The 13,719-nt window shown below is 36.4% G+C and overlaps 2 protein-coding genes across 3 annotated transcripts; both read right to left on the reverse strand.

Moving 5' to 3' along the window:
• Nucleotides 1-78: 78 nt before the first annotated feature.
• Nucleotides 79-3,480, reverse strand: LOC114294868 (lysine-specific demethylase JMJ32). The gene is made up of 4 exons (XM_028239047.2): nucleotides 2,661-3,480; nucleotides 2,201-2,376; nucleotides 823-893; nucleotides 79-736 (listed from the first exon to the last, which is right to left on the reverse strand). The coding sequence occupies exons 1-4, from the start codon at nucleotides 3,348-3,350 to the stop codon at nucleotides 552-554; spliced, it is 1,122 nt and encodes a 373-aa protein (XP_028094848.1). The 5' UTR covers nucleotides 3,351-3,480; the 3' UTR covers nucleotides 79-551.
• Nucleotides 3,481-6,084: 2,604 nt separating this feature from the next.
• RUS1 (root UVB sensitive-like protein (Protein of unknown function, DUF647)) lies at nucleotides 6,085-13,162 on the reverse strand. 2 transcript variants are annotated; one of them, XM_028239057.2, is made up of 7 exons: nucleotides 12,081-13,162; nucleotides 11,622-11,897; nucleotides 10,361-10,417; nucleotides 9,928-10,126; nucleotides 8,907-9,022; nucleotides 7,392-7,568; nucleotides 6,085-7,001 (listed from the first exon to the last, which is right to left on the reverse strand). In XM_028239057.2, exons 1-7 carry the CDS (start codon nucleotides 12,924-12,926, stop codon nucleotides 6,717-6,719), a joined length of 1,956 nt encoding a protein of 651 aa, XP_028094858.2. In that variant the 5' UTR covers nucleotides 12,927-13,162; the 3' UTR covers nucleotides 6,085-6,716. The 2 variants fall into 2 exon arrangements, with proteins under 2 accessions (XP_028094858.2, XP_082757953.1); XM_082901827.1 differs by lacking the exon at nucleotides 10,361-10,417.
• Nucleotides 13,163-13,719: the final 557 nt, after the last annotated feature.

Consider the following 13,719-nt stretch of genomic DNA (forward strand, 5'->3'; position numbering starts at 1 on the left):
CTAGAAAGAAACTCATTCAGGCAAATTTAGGTTAAACAATTTCGGTGAACAAATCATTAATCTTGTTATTATTCCCTGTTTTTCTTCTATTTGGTTCTTCATTTAAGATAAATAAATAAATAAATAAAAATAGAACTCACAAAGTGAAAATAAAACCACCAATTTCCAATCAAAACATATCTCACTTTTGGTGCACCAGAGAACATCACTACATCTGGCTCTTCTCAAACCATTCTTTAGCGGGAGCCTCCTGCACTGAACCTACTTTAGCAGCAGCCTCGCCCACCGACAACAAGAGCTCTACAAAAAAATATTTCAAGAGACCCAACCTACTGAGAAAATTTACTAAGAGATAGCTCTGTCACCATATCTTCAACCAGCAGGCAAAATTCCCCAAAACTTGTTGGAAAGTTCAATGATGCGAACATAGAAGATGTTCCTGCTTTTTCTCTGATCTAAACTCTGCATCTTCTCACTGAAGAGCTCCTCAAAGATCAAACCACCCTCACTAACACATCATTATTCATTCTTCGTCACTGTCACCTCTGTTTTCAGTCACATTTCACCCTCTCCATAGCATTGATATCTGGTTCATCTCCTGAATAGCAAATAGATGTATCTGAGGATGATCCAACAAATCCCATTTCATGCGGTGTCAGACCATGAGATGATGGGTGAGGAATTGATTGTAAGAAGTTGAAGTAAGCATATTTTATATCGAACTGCATATCATACCCTGCAAGATAAATGTGCTTTAGATTCTTATACTCCTTTTTTTAAGTCAAAGTAAGAAAAAGGAAGAAGTGTCAAAGTCATAATTACAATAGTTCACTGCGATAGTGCGTCCTCTGCTGTCTGGACTTTGTCTAACATGATGAAACCACATACTTGGCCTGCATAAACTCCAGCAATTCAGCATCATCTTAACTAATTATCACTAAAAATCTGTTCAGCAATAAGTAGGACATTTTACAATAGGAATAAAAATACAAAAAGCTCATAGGAGGTAATTCCCCACATATTCCAAATTTTTTAAGCCCAGACATTAAGCAGAGATTAAACTTTTTCCTTGACATCCCAAGCATCATATTTCAATATAGTGGGCGGAGGGTCAGTGATATAAATGTACCATTTTGAAAGTGCTTCTAAATTTCATAGCAACTTCTTACGATCTAATCTTTTTTGCTGATGATCTATACATTCAAGCCGATCATCCTATGTAGATTGTGCTGTGTGTGTGTGCACGCAAGCACGGGTACCCAAGGTAATTTGACATTCTTTGGATTAGTTTTGTCATTAGGAACTACCCAAGTAACTCATATGACCCTGGGGAACAAATAACCGGACCAAGAAACAGTTTGGTCCTTCAGACCTAGCCAAGTAACTCGTGTGACTCTTGGGAACAAATACGTGGACCAACACTGTAAGCATGATGATGCTCTTAACAAACCACTGCGGTGGCAACCTAAATTCACTAAAAGTCTAATGCTCTCAAACTTCGGTGGCAGGTTCTTTTGGTGACTCCTCCCGAACTAAAGTTCAGTCAACAATTATTCCTGACCGGCGAACAAGGCATCCAGAAGAGAATCTTCTATCAAAAATACAACCTGAAATGGTACTTCACAAAGTATCAAATCACCACATCATGAAAAAAAATTGATCCTTTCCTAGTCAAGAAAATACTTAAAGAAGCTAGTTCACATGGTTCTAGAAACTATCACTCACTTTTATTGCAATTTCTGAAGGAAAGCTAGAACTACTTGCGACCACTTTTCAAAACTAGGCTACTTAACCCAACATTATTGCTCTTTGACAATTCCAAGCTCGTTAGAAAGGCAAATAACCCAAGTACAATTTCGAATGACAGACCAAAATAAAATTGAAATTTCAAATTAAATGACACTCATTGGCAATTGTATCAATGCACCATAAGAGAAACTGTCAAGGGATGTCCCTTTGGAAATCCCCAACTTATGTATCGTCATGTTGCAAAATTTCAATCCACTGTACTTTCATCCAAAAAGCCTAATTCTTTTTAGAAATCTTCTCAAAAATTTGTTTGGAAACACATTCAATAAATTTATCATCTTTGATTTACAGTATCATTACTAGAGACCAAAGTTCAAACTCGATAGACAAATCCAAATTTCATATAAGCAGTTGAAAACACCCAAAACAACAAAAGAAGAGTAAAGCTTACAAGTAAAGAATTTCCCCAGCCTTAACCGTGACCTCAAACGGCTTCGGTCCATCAAAATACAGAGGAAATTTTGACATTTCTCTCTCTTTATTCTCCGGTGAAGGGTAAGGATCCACACTGCACCAAGGCACATACCTCACCGGATCCTCAAGCTCCAATTTGAACTCTCCAGTATCCTGCAAATCATAACCTAAGTCTTACCAACAATGTTCATGAACAAACCAATCCATATATATGTATATATAAGAGCTCTCCAATCATTTACGAATTTTTGCATCAAATTGAAATTTTATAAATAAAGAGCTAAAAGTGAGCTCTAATTATTTCATCGAACTGGTATCAAATCAAATCAAGAAAGACGCAAAATTTTAACCAAATTAAGGATTAACCAAATCCTTCACCAAATTTCCCAACAATCATATTTTTACTCAAAATTGATGAAATTTTAGAGAGTAATGACCTTGTGGTAGGAGTAGTGAGCTGCAGGGTAGTTACGAATGTACATGCGATGAACATCAGTAGGCGGAAGGAGAAGAAAATGCTTCTCTCCGGTGACAACGGCGTAGAGATTCTCGTAATGATCTTTGTGGAAGGAAGTCTCAGAGAGGTGGTTTCCAATCCAGAGATTCACAGCCTCAGGGAAGCAACCTAGGGCTTCTGTAGCCCAAGGAATGTGAGATTCGCAATCCTCGGCAAGAGCAGAGTACTCGGATCGAAAGCAATCGTTCTGTTGCTGAGCATAGGCGACGAAATTCGAATCCAAATCGGAAGAATAGATGGATTGAAGAGCGAGAGGGAAGGGCATGGAGGAGATAGAAGCGGAGGCGAAGCAGAGGGAGGAGGGAATGGAGGGGTGGGGGGAGAGGGAGTCGGCGCGGCCGGTGGGGGTGAGGTGGAGGGAGACGGTGGCGGAAGAGAGGGAGCGGAGGAGGTGGGCGTCGGAGGAGGACCAGAGGGTGGTGGCGGGCCAGTGGAGGGTGGCGTTGGAGATGAGGCAGGGTTTGTTTGGGGAGACGAAGTGGCGGAGGAATTGGAGTGGGGTTGGTGGTGAGTGGAGGCGTTCTACTCCGGCGGTGGTGGTTCCTAGGCTTAGGTCTCTTACTTCTTCCCAGAGCTTTTCAATCTCTTCTTTCATGGTGTCTGCTACCATTACCACAGTTCTGCTTGCTTTATTACTTCATTCGCTCAAGAACAGAATGAGATTAAATCTATGGAACTTTGTGTACTACAATTCTTGAAAGATTTCCAACTACAGTATTTTCTTCTGTCAATCATATCAGGATTCATGCAGTGCTATTGAATTATAAAATTTAAATTTTTTTTTTTCAAATCATTTCAAAATTCATATTTGAATAAATTTTCCGGAAATGAGCCGTAGCTCGAATTGATTGGCTCGAATTGGCTCAAAAGAGGGAGAGAAGAGAGGAGAAAGAGACAGAGGAGAAAGAGAGGAAGAAGAGAGGAGAAGAGCCAGCACCACCGCTGCCGTCGAGGATCGTCGCTGCTCGTCGCCTCGTCGCCCGCCGTCGCTGCTCGTCGGCTCTGCCTCGCCTCCGCCCCCGCCCCTGCCTCCAACCCCATTTGTTGGGCCCCCTCCAGTCCCTCCTCTTCCTCCTCCTTCCTTTTCTTCTCCTTCTCTGTTTCTGATTCGAGCCAATTTTAAACTCCACCTTTCGAGCTACGTAGCACTACCGTAAATTTTCAAAACCCTTTTCAACGATTTATCTTTCAAAATACAATTCAAAACTCAAAATTTTTTTCAAAAACTAAATCAAACAGAAGCTTCATTTTGTTGCATAAAGAATAAAGCAAATTGTTTTCATTTTTTTTTTATTCTCAAAATTGAAAAAATGAAAACTCATGCAAAAAAATAAAATAAATAAATAAAATATTATTTGACAAACTATTTTTAAAAGTAAGAAAAAAAATTATTTCTTCAAAAACAATTTTCACACAAATAAAAACCATAATTGTTTTTGAACTTTCCATTGTTTTCATTTCTAAAGACATGAAAAAAGAAAAAAAAGGAAGAACCACACAAAAAAAAAATAAAATGACAAAGATACTAATATACTTTCACAAAGTGGACATGAATTCGATCAAGATCAAGTCTATAATCCAAAATTTGCTCTGCTTTTCTTAATAGTTTTTGTTGTATTATTTCAGATTGGTCAAATCTACTTGTTTTCATCATCCACAATCTGCCTAAGCAAAATCCCGACCATAGACCATAAAAGCATTACCAATCTAAAGCAGGTTTTGTCTAGAAAGGGGACCATGCAAAGGCATGCTTAAGTCAAGAAGGGCAAATAATGAATACGGCTTATCTCAAAAAAATTTAGGAAAAATTCTCTACAAATAAGTTTTTAAAAGTAATCAAATCGAACAAATTTTTTCAAATTTTTTTTCCAAAACTTGTTTGGTTTACAAGTTTTCCAAACAAATCTCTCTCTCATACACATCAAATCAATCATTTTTTCCAAAATTCTCTCTCAAAATAATTTTTCAAAACATCTTTTGAAAAAAAACAAAACCAAACAAATTTTCGTACTTTTTATCTCAAAACATGTTTATCAAATACAAACCAAACAAGCCCGATGGGGTGCCTCTATTTACACACCACTTTTCATCTCAAGATACAACACTACTCAATGCACACCTTTAGTAATTTGATAAATAAGAAATTTGCTCAATACACACTACAATCTTCCATCTTTACCCTTATTCACACACCTTATCCACAATCTTTCATCTTTAACCTTACTCACTCACATACCCCATCCATAATCTTTAATCTTCCATATTCTACACCTCCACTTCAAAAACACACACAATGTCCCCTTCTATTCTCTGTTTCATTATCATCTCAAAGGTTTCAGAACCAGTTTAAATCGATCTCCATTCGTGTTAAAGGCGATTTCACTTCATTCTCCTTTGGTTCACGACCCCCTCCATGGATGCACAGTTTTGGAAAAACCAAAAAAAAAAAAAATTATTATAAGTGTTTGGAAATGTAGAGTCGAGCTAAGTTCAAAAGTTCGACTGTTGAAAACCGAACAAATGTTATAATTTCGGAACTTATTAACCGAACATGTGCACTATGTTCGACACTAAAAAATCGAACAATTAAAACTTATTCGGTTGTAGATAACCAAACATGAGTACATTGTTACGGTTTACCACTTAGCAAGTACATGAAAATGAAAAAAAAAAATGAAAAACTAACATTTTCCTTGCTCCATTATTCCAAACCAATATTATCAGATGCATCCATCATTCACTCCAATCAAAATCTTCAATAATACGCATATTTTTTATTGTTTCTTTAAGGGTTTTTGGATTCTTAAAAGAGAAGATCCGTAAACAACATTTTAGAAGAGAGGTGTGTATTGTATTTATTGTTATCCTTTATGATAATTTTACATGAAATGTATATCATAGTCTTTTTGTCCTTTGTGATCATTTTACATTAAGGCCAAGTTTGGGTACTTTCAAAAAAGTCAAAAAGGCAAAAAGTTACTCAAAAAGTTAAAAAGTTAACACTATTCACCAAAAGTCAACAATTACAGCTGCACAACTCCCAATTCAAATTTTTCCCTACAAATCAATTTTTTATTACACATTTTTCAATAAAAAGTCAAAAAGTTAACCCAAACATCCATATTTTCAACCTCAATTTTTTAGTCCAAAAAGACAAAAAATGCACTTTTTTAGTCTTCCCAAACTTGGCCTAAGTTAATATTGTAATAAAAAAGAAACTAAGGCCTCGTTTGACAACAGACCAGTTTAGCCAAAAAGTAAAAAAGCCAACAATCTATACCAAAAAATCAAAAATTCTCTTTTCTCTCTACTTTTTGCACATATTTTCGTAAAAAATCAAAAAATCATCCCAAACATACTAATTTTTTTTAGCTCATATTTTAGCCAAATAGCCAAAAAGTTACTAAATTAACATGTTCCCAAACGAGACCTAATTAATGGTGTGCTTTGAGATGAAAGGTGGTGTGTAAATGGAGGCGCCCTATAGAATGCCCTATTTGGTAACTGGTTTATATGTTACAACATTTCAGGACAGCAATGAATGGCAACAACTATCAAAATTCAATGTCATACTTTTTCTATAATCTAAGACAAACACCAATCAATATCAAAATGAATGGATGCTGTTCTGAAATTTAGCAGCAAATCATTTCTGAAACAAAATGCAATGCTCCGCCAAGTTCCAGCCCAACAGCACCTTTCAATCATCTGTCAACATCTTCAGGGAGGTGCGATTCACCAACGTTGGATAAATTATATTGACAATACTCAACACTATCTAGCCTTTCCATGATGTCAACTTCTACATTCCATCTTCCCCTCGAGACAAAACTCCATGGCACAACTCTCCGCAGCATGGACTAGGTGGCTCAAAGAGGTTGTACCGTAGCAGACGGGTACAAGCAGTCCTATTATGATTGAAGGCATTTTCTTCCCTCATTTGTTGCTCAGGAATGGCCACCTTCTGTGTATAATGTTAGCATTCCACATCAGAGGAAGCACAACCAGGACGGATTCTGTTAGGCAAAGGCCTTGCGATGAGACCATCAGTCACCCAACCTGCTAGTTGCCCATCATTTTTGACATGGTTGAATTCCCTTTGAATGTACTCCAGAGATATTTGCAGCTTCCCCCCTGGTCTGCAGTCATCAACCATGCTCCTTGTTTTGATTCCTGCGTTTTTCTCTAACCAATACAGATAACTGACATGGAACAATGACTTGAGCATGTCTTGTGGCAAGGAACTTTCTTTGAGTATTACCTGATCCAGGCCAAATTTCAACCAAAAACACAATTTAATTGAGTTTTGCAATTCCTATCAAAGTTTCTCCAACACAAAAATCACCTTCAAAAGAAAGCAGGTAAAAGAATAACAAAACAATGAGAGAATAATCTTCATTAACACCCTGAGGTTTTTGTCATTTATTTACTAACCATGGGCAGATGCAATGCAAGGTCCCACAATTTTGAATAGAAAAAATACGTCTTTAGGCTGAAGGTATTAAACTTGTTGATTTTACTGGCTTTCTAATTTTGACGCTAAGAAGAAGAAGAAGCTCAAAACCAATAAAAGATATAAACACCATCAGAAGAAGAAACAACCCAAAAAAATTGGCATGCATGATGGGAACCAAGGTAAGGTTGTACGTACACAAAATCTTTGCTCATGCTCGGTCAAAATATAGCCTTCATCTCTGAAGAGGTCAAACAATGCAAGTGCATCATCCTCACTTTTAACAACATCAGAGAGTTTGGACCCCAGCTGCAGCCGACCCTCGATATTAGCAGCTGCATCCATGGCTTCTGCAGACAGTACTTCTAATTGTGCCTGGGAAGGAAAAACCACAATGCATAAGAATCAGCAGAAAAATTTTCCCATGTTTTTATTCTTCATTTAATATCAATGAATCAGACTGTACACTGGAATAAAAACATGTTCCTGGATGTCTATATTATTCAATACCTTGTCTTATACATCTCTGACCCATGCACATCAAATGCACATCACACTGATTCTTGCACCACATCTAAAATGGTTGCAAAGGTTCTGATAGCATAAAGCAAAATGACATGGCACATAATTCCCCTTGAGATCAATTTGCCTATTGAATTGATATAATCCTTACTAGATGCATCAATTTTTTCACTTTGCCATACTTTTTCTTTTCTGATATATAAATGTACATTGCTTCTTATGGAAATTGTTACAAATCAATTACATGTCCAAAATTTAGAAAAAAAAAGTAAAGAGACATATCTGTGGTTACATTTGAAATCTTAGAATTATCCAACAATTTTTTTTATATGAATCTTGAGAATGTCAGTGTTGTAAAGGTTATTCAGAAGAAATTGAAATGAAACTGAAAGATGGTTAGCAACATTGGTGAATACGATGAAATAGTAACTCAAAAAAGTTAAATCTATCAACAACTAATGATTGGTTTTTTTAAGTCAATCATGATCATGCAGGTAATCAACTCCATTCTGTAGGTGGCTACTGGGCTTGAATGCTTGAACATAGAAACTTTAGCACCAAACCAAAACCAAAACCAAGAAAAAAAAAGAGAGAAGAAGAAGAAAAACCCAGAATGGAATGCAACTTAATTATCGTAAAAGTGTAACAAGGGAATGGAAACCCCCAGGAAGGTATTCTTTATTGATGCACAATGAGAACTAGTTGAGAGCAATTTGAAAGTGAACAGGCAGAAAATAGCAATGAAAATTCAAGATAGTACTGGATCAAACTAAGCAACTAGAAGGCAAAAAACAAATAAAGCTTTCAAGAAATATTTGAGCAAATGTGGGGCTGCTATGCATGATTTGTAGTTCGTACCAAGAGGGTTGGCATGCGGTAGCAGTACAACAGACTGTACAAAATCCAAAAATAAATGAAGGCTCTAGAACAAGTTATTCTAACTTAAATGGAGAAAGGAAAAGACGAAAAAAAAAAGGTGTTTGTCATATGATCCAGTGCAGCAAGGTAGCAACCATGTGAATGATTCGTCTCAAACAACATGCATTTGTTTTAGAAAGACCCCATGTGCATCCTAGGAACAATCAAGCATTATATTCTTAGTCACTATTCGATGTCCCCTAAGTTCTTATCTTTGTAAGAAAGATTTATAAATCACACACACCAAAAAAAAAAAAAAAAAGAGCTACTTACTTTGCGTGCAGGATTCACATTAAGAATTGGTACAGCTGGAAAAAGTGGTTCCTCATCATTAACCTCTTTAATTGAAGGAACTAGACCACTAAGCAAATATTCACTGAAGACCAAACCTGTGAAAGAAATAAAAAAGTACATTCATAACGAAATGCAAGAAACTTAATCCATCCCATTTAGCAAAACAAACTAGGAGAAGGATAAGAGGGCCGGATTATATTGAGATAAGGCACAGATGCATAGCACATGCTACTCCCCTCATCAACATTAAAACCAATGACCGCATTTTCAGCTAAATGGTATTTCACAAAGCTTCCACAGTACTATATAATCACCAAAAAAAAAAAAAAAAAAAAAAGAAAAAGGAAAATAATGACAGCATACATTTTTTACTAGAATAAATTAATCAGTACAGAGGAACTACCCCGTTTTTACAAGATTAATTGATTAATGACCATTGAGCAATCATACATTAAAAAAATTAATCCTTACTAGTTATGTAGTTATTAATTTTCAGAAGAGAGTAGTTTCAACTCAAAACAAAGCAAGAAGAAACTGGCAACGGGAAGAGAGAAATGCAGTATTAGAGATAAATATAATCGGTGCTTAAATTGTCATGTAAATTATCATTAGTTGTGATGTATTTAATTTCCAAGTAATATGTATTCTATTTATTTCATTCCTTTTTCAATCAATCTCTATCAAAAACTTAAGTGTACCTTATATAACCCAATATATAATATAAAACCTATGAGAAATGATACTTGATGACGTGATACGAGATAGACATCTATCAACATAAATATTGTTGTTCCAGATCAAAATAGTAAAGCCAATCTGTATTTCCAATTTAGAAACTTTCAAAACCTCTGAGCATCACTAACCAACCCCATTCTTTAAATCTAATATGCCAATATAGTCAACATGCCTTATAAAACAGCTCATACTGAATAGAGCAATAATACAGATATCATTTCCACAAATTTCATTAACTAAAATTATAAATAAAGAAAGGGAGTACTTGCACGATATGGATTCAGAGTCCTTAGTTGAATGGATTGATATGACTTCAGATTGCAGTACATGTGTATCCAAGTTACCACACCAAAAGAAGCAAGAGCAAGAGGTGTAGAGGACTGTATGCAGTTAGCTAATGCTATGCCAAGCATGATACCAATAGATTTGCTCACCATTCCCTGAGCTTCACCCTTTGCAATTACCTGCCATTAGTGACTCCTTTCAGAAGATGAATAGAATAGGTAAACCACCCACCAAGGTAGAAGGACTGATCAAGATTATAAATAAGCACCAACAAAGGGTTGACCCAGAAACACACTTTATGATCACCGAAACCAAATACATGATGACCAATGGGATAAGAGACTTTCAAGCTTTGTAAAACATTAATATTAAAAATATTCGGACATTAGTAGCCAAGAGAGAAACTATTTTACCTCAGCAAAATTCCTCTGAGCCGCAAAGCCAGCATAGAAACAGCTCCTGGTAGCAGCCTGTTAAAGGGAAGAGTTAAATCCCACACATGGAACATTAGCTACATGTTTAAATGCTGAAGTTGTGAAAGATTTATTCAACAGAAGGCATACTTGAGAAAAATAATAATAAACCAAGTTAACACTGCCTCAATCCAGAATACTAAAACACATGGGTGCAAACACATACGCATTAACGCTTTTTAACAAACTAAAGTCTGTGTTAACATAGTTGTCAAATGCACAGTCAGACCCAATAAATGCCCCAGACAGCATGGCATGTCTTAAGTGCATGTTCTATACTATGCAAGGGCCTTCAGTCATGTCCACAGTTTCCCCAGTCTCAGCAAGGGGGAGCCAAGGTGCTTTGTTCTACATTATGCAATACCCCTTCATTCAACCACATACACATATAATGAAATTATGCTCAAGAGAGACCTTTCATTATACAAAGCTCTAGTGATCAGTTATTATGAATAAATCATGCAAGCAGAGAGTCAAAGTCACAATCCCCTTTAAAGGAATTCCACTGTTTTTGGTGGTGTTTGGGAAGCAAGTTCCCAAATTTTTTTCTCATTTTTTCCACTAAAAGACAAAAGTTTTGCAAAACCAAAAAAAACACATCCAAACAAAATATCACATCCAATCCCATAATCATTTCACTTTTTCTCTCACAAACATCACATCCAACCACATAAAAACCCAACTATCTTCCCAAACACCAAAAATTTTTTATCTCATAAAAACCTACATCTAATAAAATCTACATAAAAACTCACTTCCCAAACACCATCTTTGTTAGCTAGGGATTGGGTGTCGGTGTGTGACATGTAGTAGTTTTGTGGATGCAGTCTTTGTGTTTGGTTATGTAGTTTCTTCCCTTTTTTTTCTTATTTGTAGAGGATGCCTCGTCCTCGTCTCTTTTTGATTTATCAAAAAAATTTGTTGCTGTTGATAAGAAAAAAATAAAAAAAATAAAAAATCACAATCCCCAACATTTGTGTAGGGCATGCATTATAAGATGACTAAGACATTAGAAACACACTGTGAAGCAAGAACATGATACTCTTCTAAATGACATGTTTTCATTTTCCATTTCCTTGTGAGGGCGTCACTGAGATCCATATGATCAAAAGATCATTTTTATACTTACAAGCCATTAGTAGATGAAGAAGAAAAAACAGTGTAAATGATCCTCAGACCAGACCAAAACTTTCCAACTTACCTGGATCAGTGCAGCAGCTGATCGTCCAGCTCCAGCAGCAGCACCGATTAGAACAAAGAGATGAGGAAATGCAGGAGTTACAATCTCCATTCCATATGCAGCATTTTCCAACAAGTCAGCAAATAATCTCCATCCCTTTGGATTGACATCAAAATGGCGACCATACTTTGACAACAGGATTTTGCTGAGATAACCAATTCCATCCTTGAGTACCCAATTCACAGCCGCTGCAGTTGGAATGGCCCCTTTTCCCAACCCAACAGCATAAAGTAAAGACTACATCAACATAGTACAATAACGTCACAACAAGAGGGAAAAAACAAAACAATCCAATCAAAGCAAGAATCAACTACACAAAATATTTATCTGGGTTTTTATTTAGATTATTCGAGCTTGGCATTTTGTCAAACATCTAATTCTCACGAGTACCTAAGAAAAAATTTGAAAAATAACAAGTACCTGGGTGGCAAGGACGCCACTAATTTGGGCTGCAACACCTTGAACTCCTCTCCAAAGAGAGTACTCCAAGTAATCGCTGGTGACACTGTGAGGAAAACCTTCGGGGAGCATCAAACGCACGCATAAATTCCTGCATTGCATCCACAAATCGGAGCCAACCCGAAAAGCGAATGATTGCTCAGCATCATTACCACCAATTGATGACAAAGACGATGAATTTTTTCCATTTGAAACAACAAATGCATCGTTAAAATAGTCAGCGATGAGTTTGATCCATTTCCCTCCCTTCACTTCCCAAACAAAAGATACTTGTTCCTTTTCATCGGCAGCAGTAGTGCTAGTTCTTGCTTGAGCCGAAGCCAATTGGAAGTAGCCAAAACTACCCAACAAAGACACAAAGAAGAAGAACAAGTGCTTGTGCGAAGAGCTAATTGTTGCATCATCATTCGCAAACGCACGAGAGCAGAGGAATATGAGAACATCAGTAGAATCCTTTCGCGGCCACTCGTCGGGATCGAAGGAATTGCTCCAATCACCGCCGCCACTGCCACCACCACCATGGTTGTTGTTGTTGTTGTTGCCGGCGCCGCCGCATGGTAGGGGAGAGAGAGGAAGGAGAGGATAGAGAGAAAGATTAGGGTTTATGAGGAAGGAAGAGGTAGATGAAAAATGACGTTTTGGGGTAACATTAGAATGGAGAGAGAGAGAAGAGCGACGGTCACGGTGGTCGGGGGCGGAGGAGGAGAAAATGGTGGAGTTGGGGCGCAGTGACAATAAAAGAGTGGTGGTGGGTGGTGGTGGTGAAGGGAAATGCGGCGGCGAGAAGGGTCTGCATAAGCAGCCCATCTCTCTCTCTCTCTTTTATCGTTGGAAATTCCTAAGCTCGTTTTGAGACTCTCTCAAACCCCGTCCAACACCCTCCACCACAGTTGTTAACTGTGCGTTTGGCAACTGAAGGAAAGGAGACGAAAATAGATTTGGTGGGTGATTAAGAGGGTGTTTGGGATTTTTGACTTTCTATGAAAATGCGTAAAAAAATAAAAGGTTGTAAATGAATCCAGCAGAGCAGAGCAGAGCAGAGTTGAAATTTATAGGTTTTGATTTCATTATTGAGACTTTGGCAAGTTTGACATGTTAAAAAAAAAAAATTAAAAAATTAAAAAATTAAAAAGTTAAAATTTTAATATTATTCATCAAAAGTTAACCATTTCGGCTGCACAACTCTCAATCTTAATTTTTTCTTACAAATTATTTTTTACAATTTTTTATTACACATTTTTTTTTATAAAAAGTCAAAAAGTTAACACAAACATCTATATTTTCTTCCTCAATTTTTTAGTCTAAAAAAACAAAAAGTACACTTATTTAAGACACTCTAAACAACCCCTTTAACGGGTTTAAGTTTAAATCCAATAAAAATTTCACGAATTGAATTTGAATTGAGTTAAGATGAGTTGAGTTGATTTAAGTTTGATTCGAGTTTAAGTGTTCACGAATCTTAACGAATCAAAAAATTATAAATTCATATTTATATATGAGATTAAAGTTACAATTAAAATTTTGATTATACAATAATATATATAAATATATTAAAAAAAGTCAATGTTTTACTAAAATAATAATAATATATATCATTGTG

The sequence above is a fragment of the Camellia sinensis genome, chromosome 13, assembly GCF_055761805.1.
Source record: "Camellia sinensis isolate YWXY chromosome 13, ASM5576180v1, whole genome shotgun sequence".
NCBI lineage: Eukaryota > Viridiplantae > Streptophyta > Magnoliopsida > Ericales > Theaceae > Camellia > Camellia sinensis.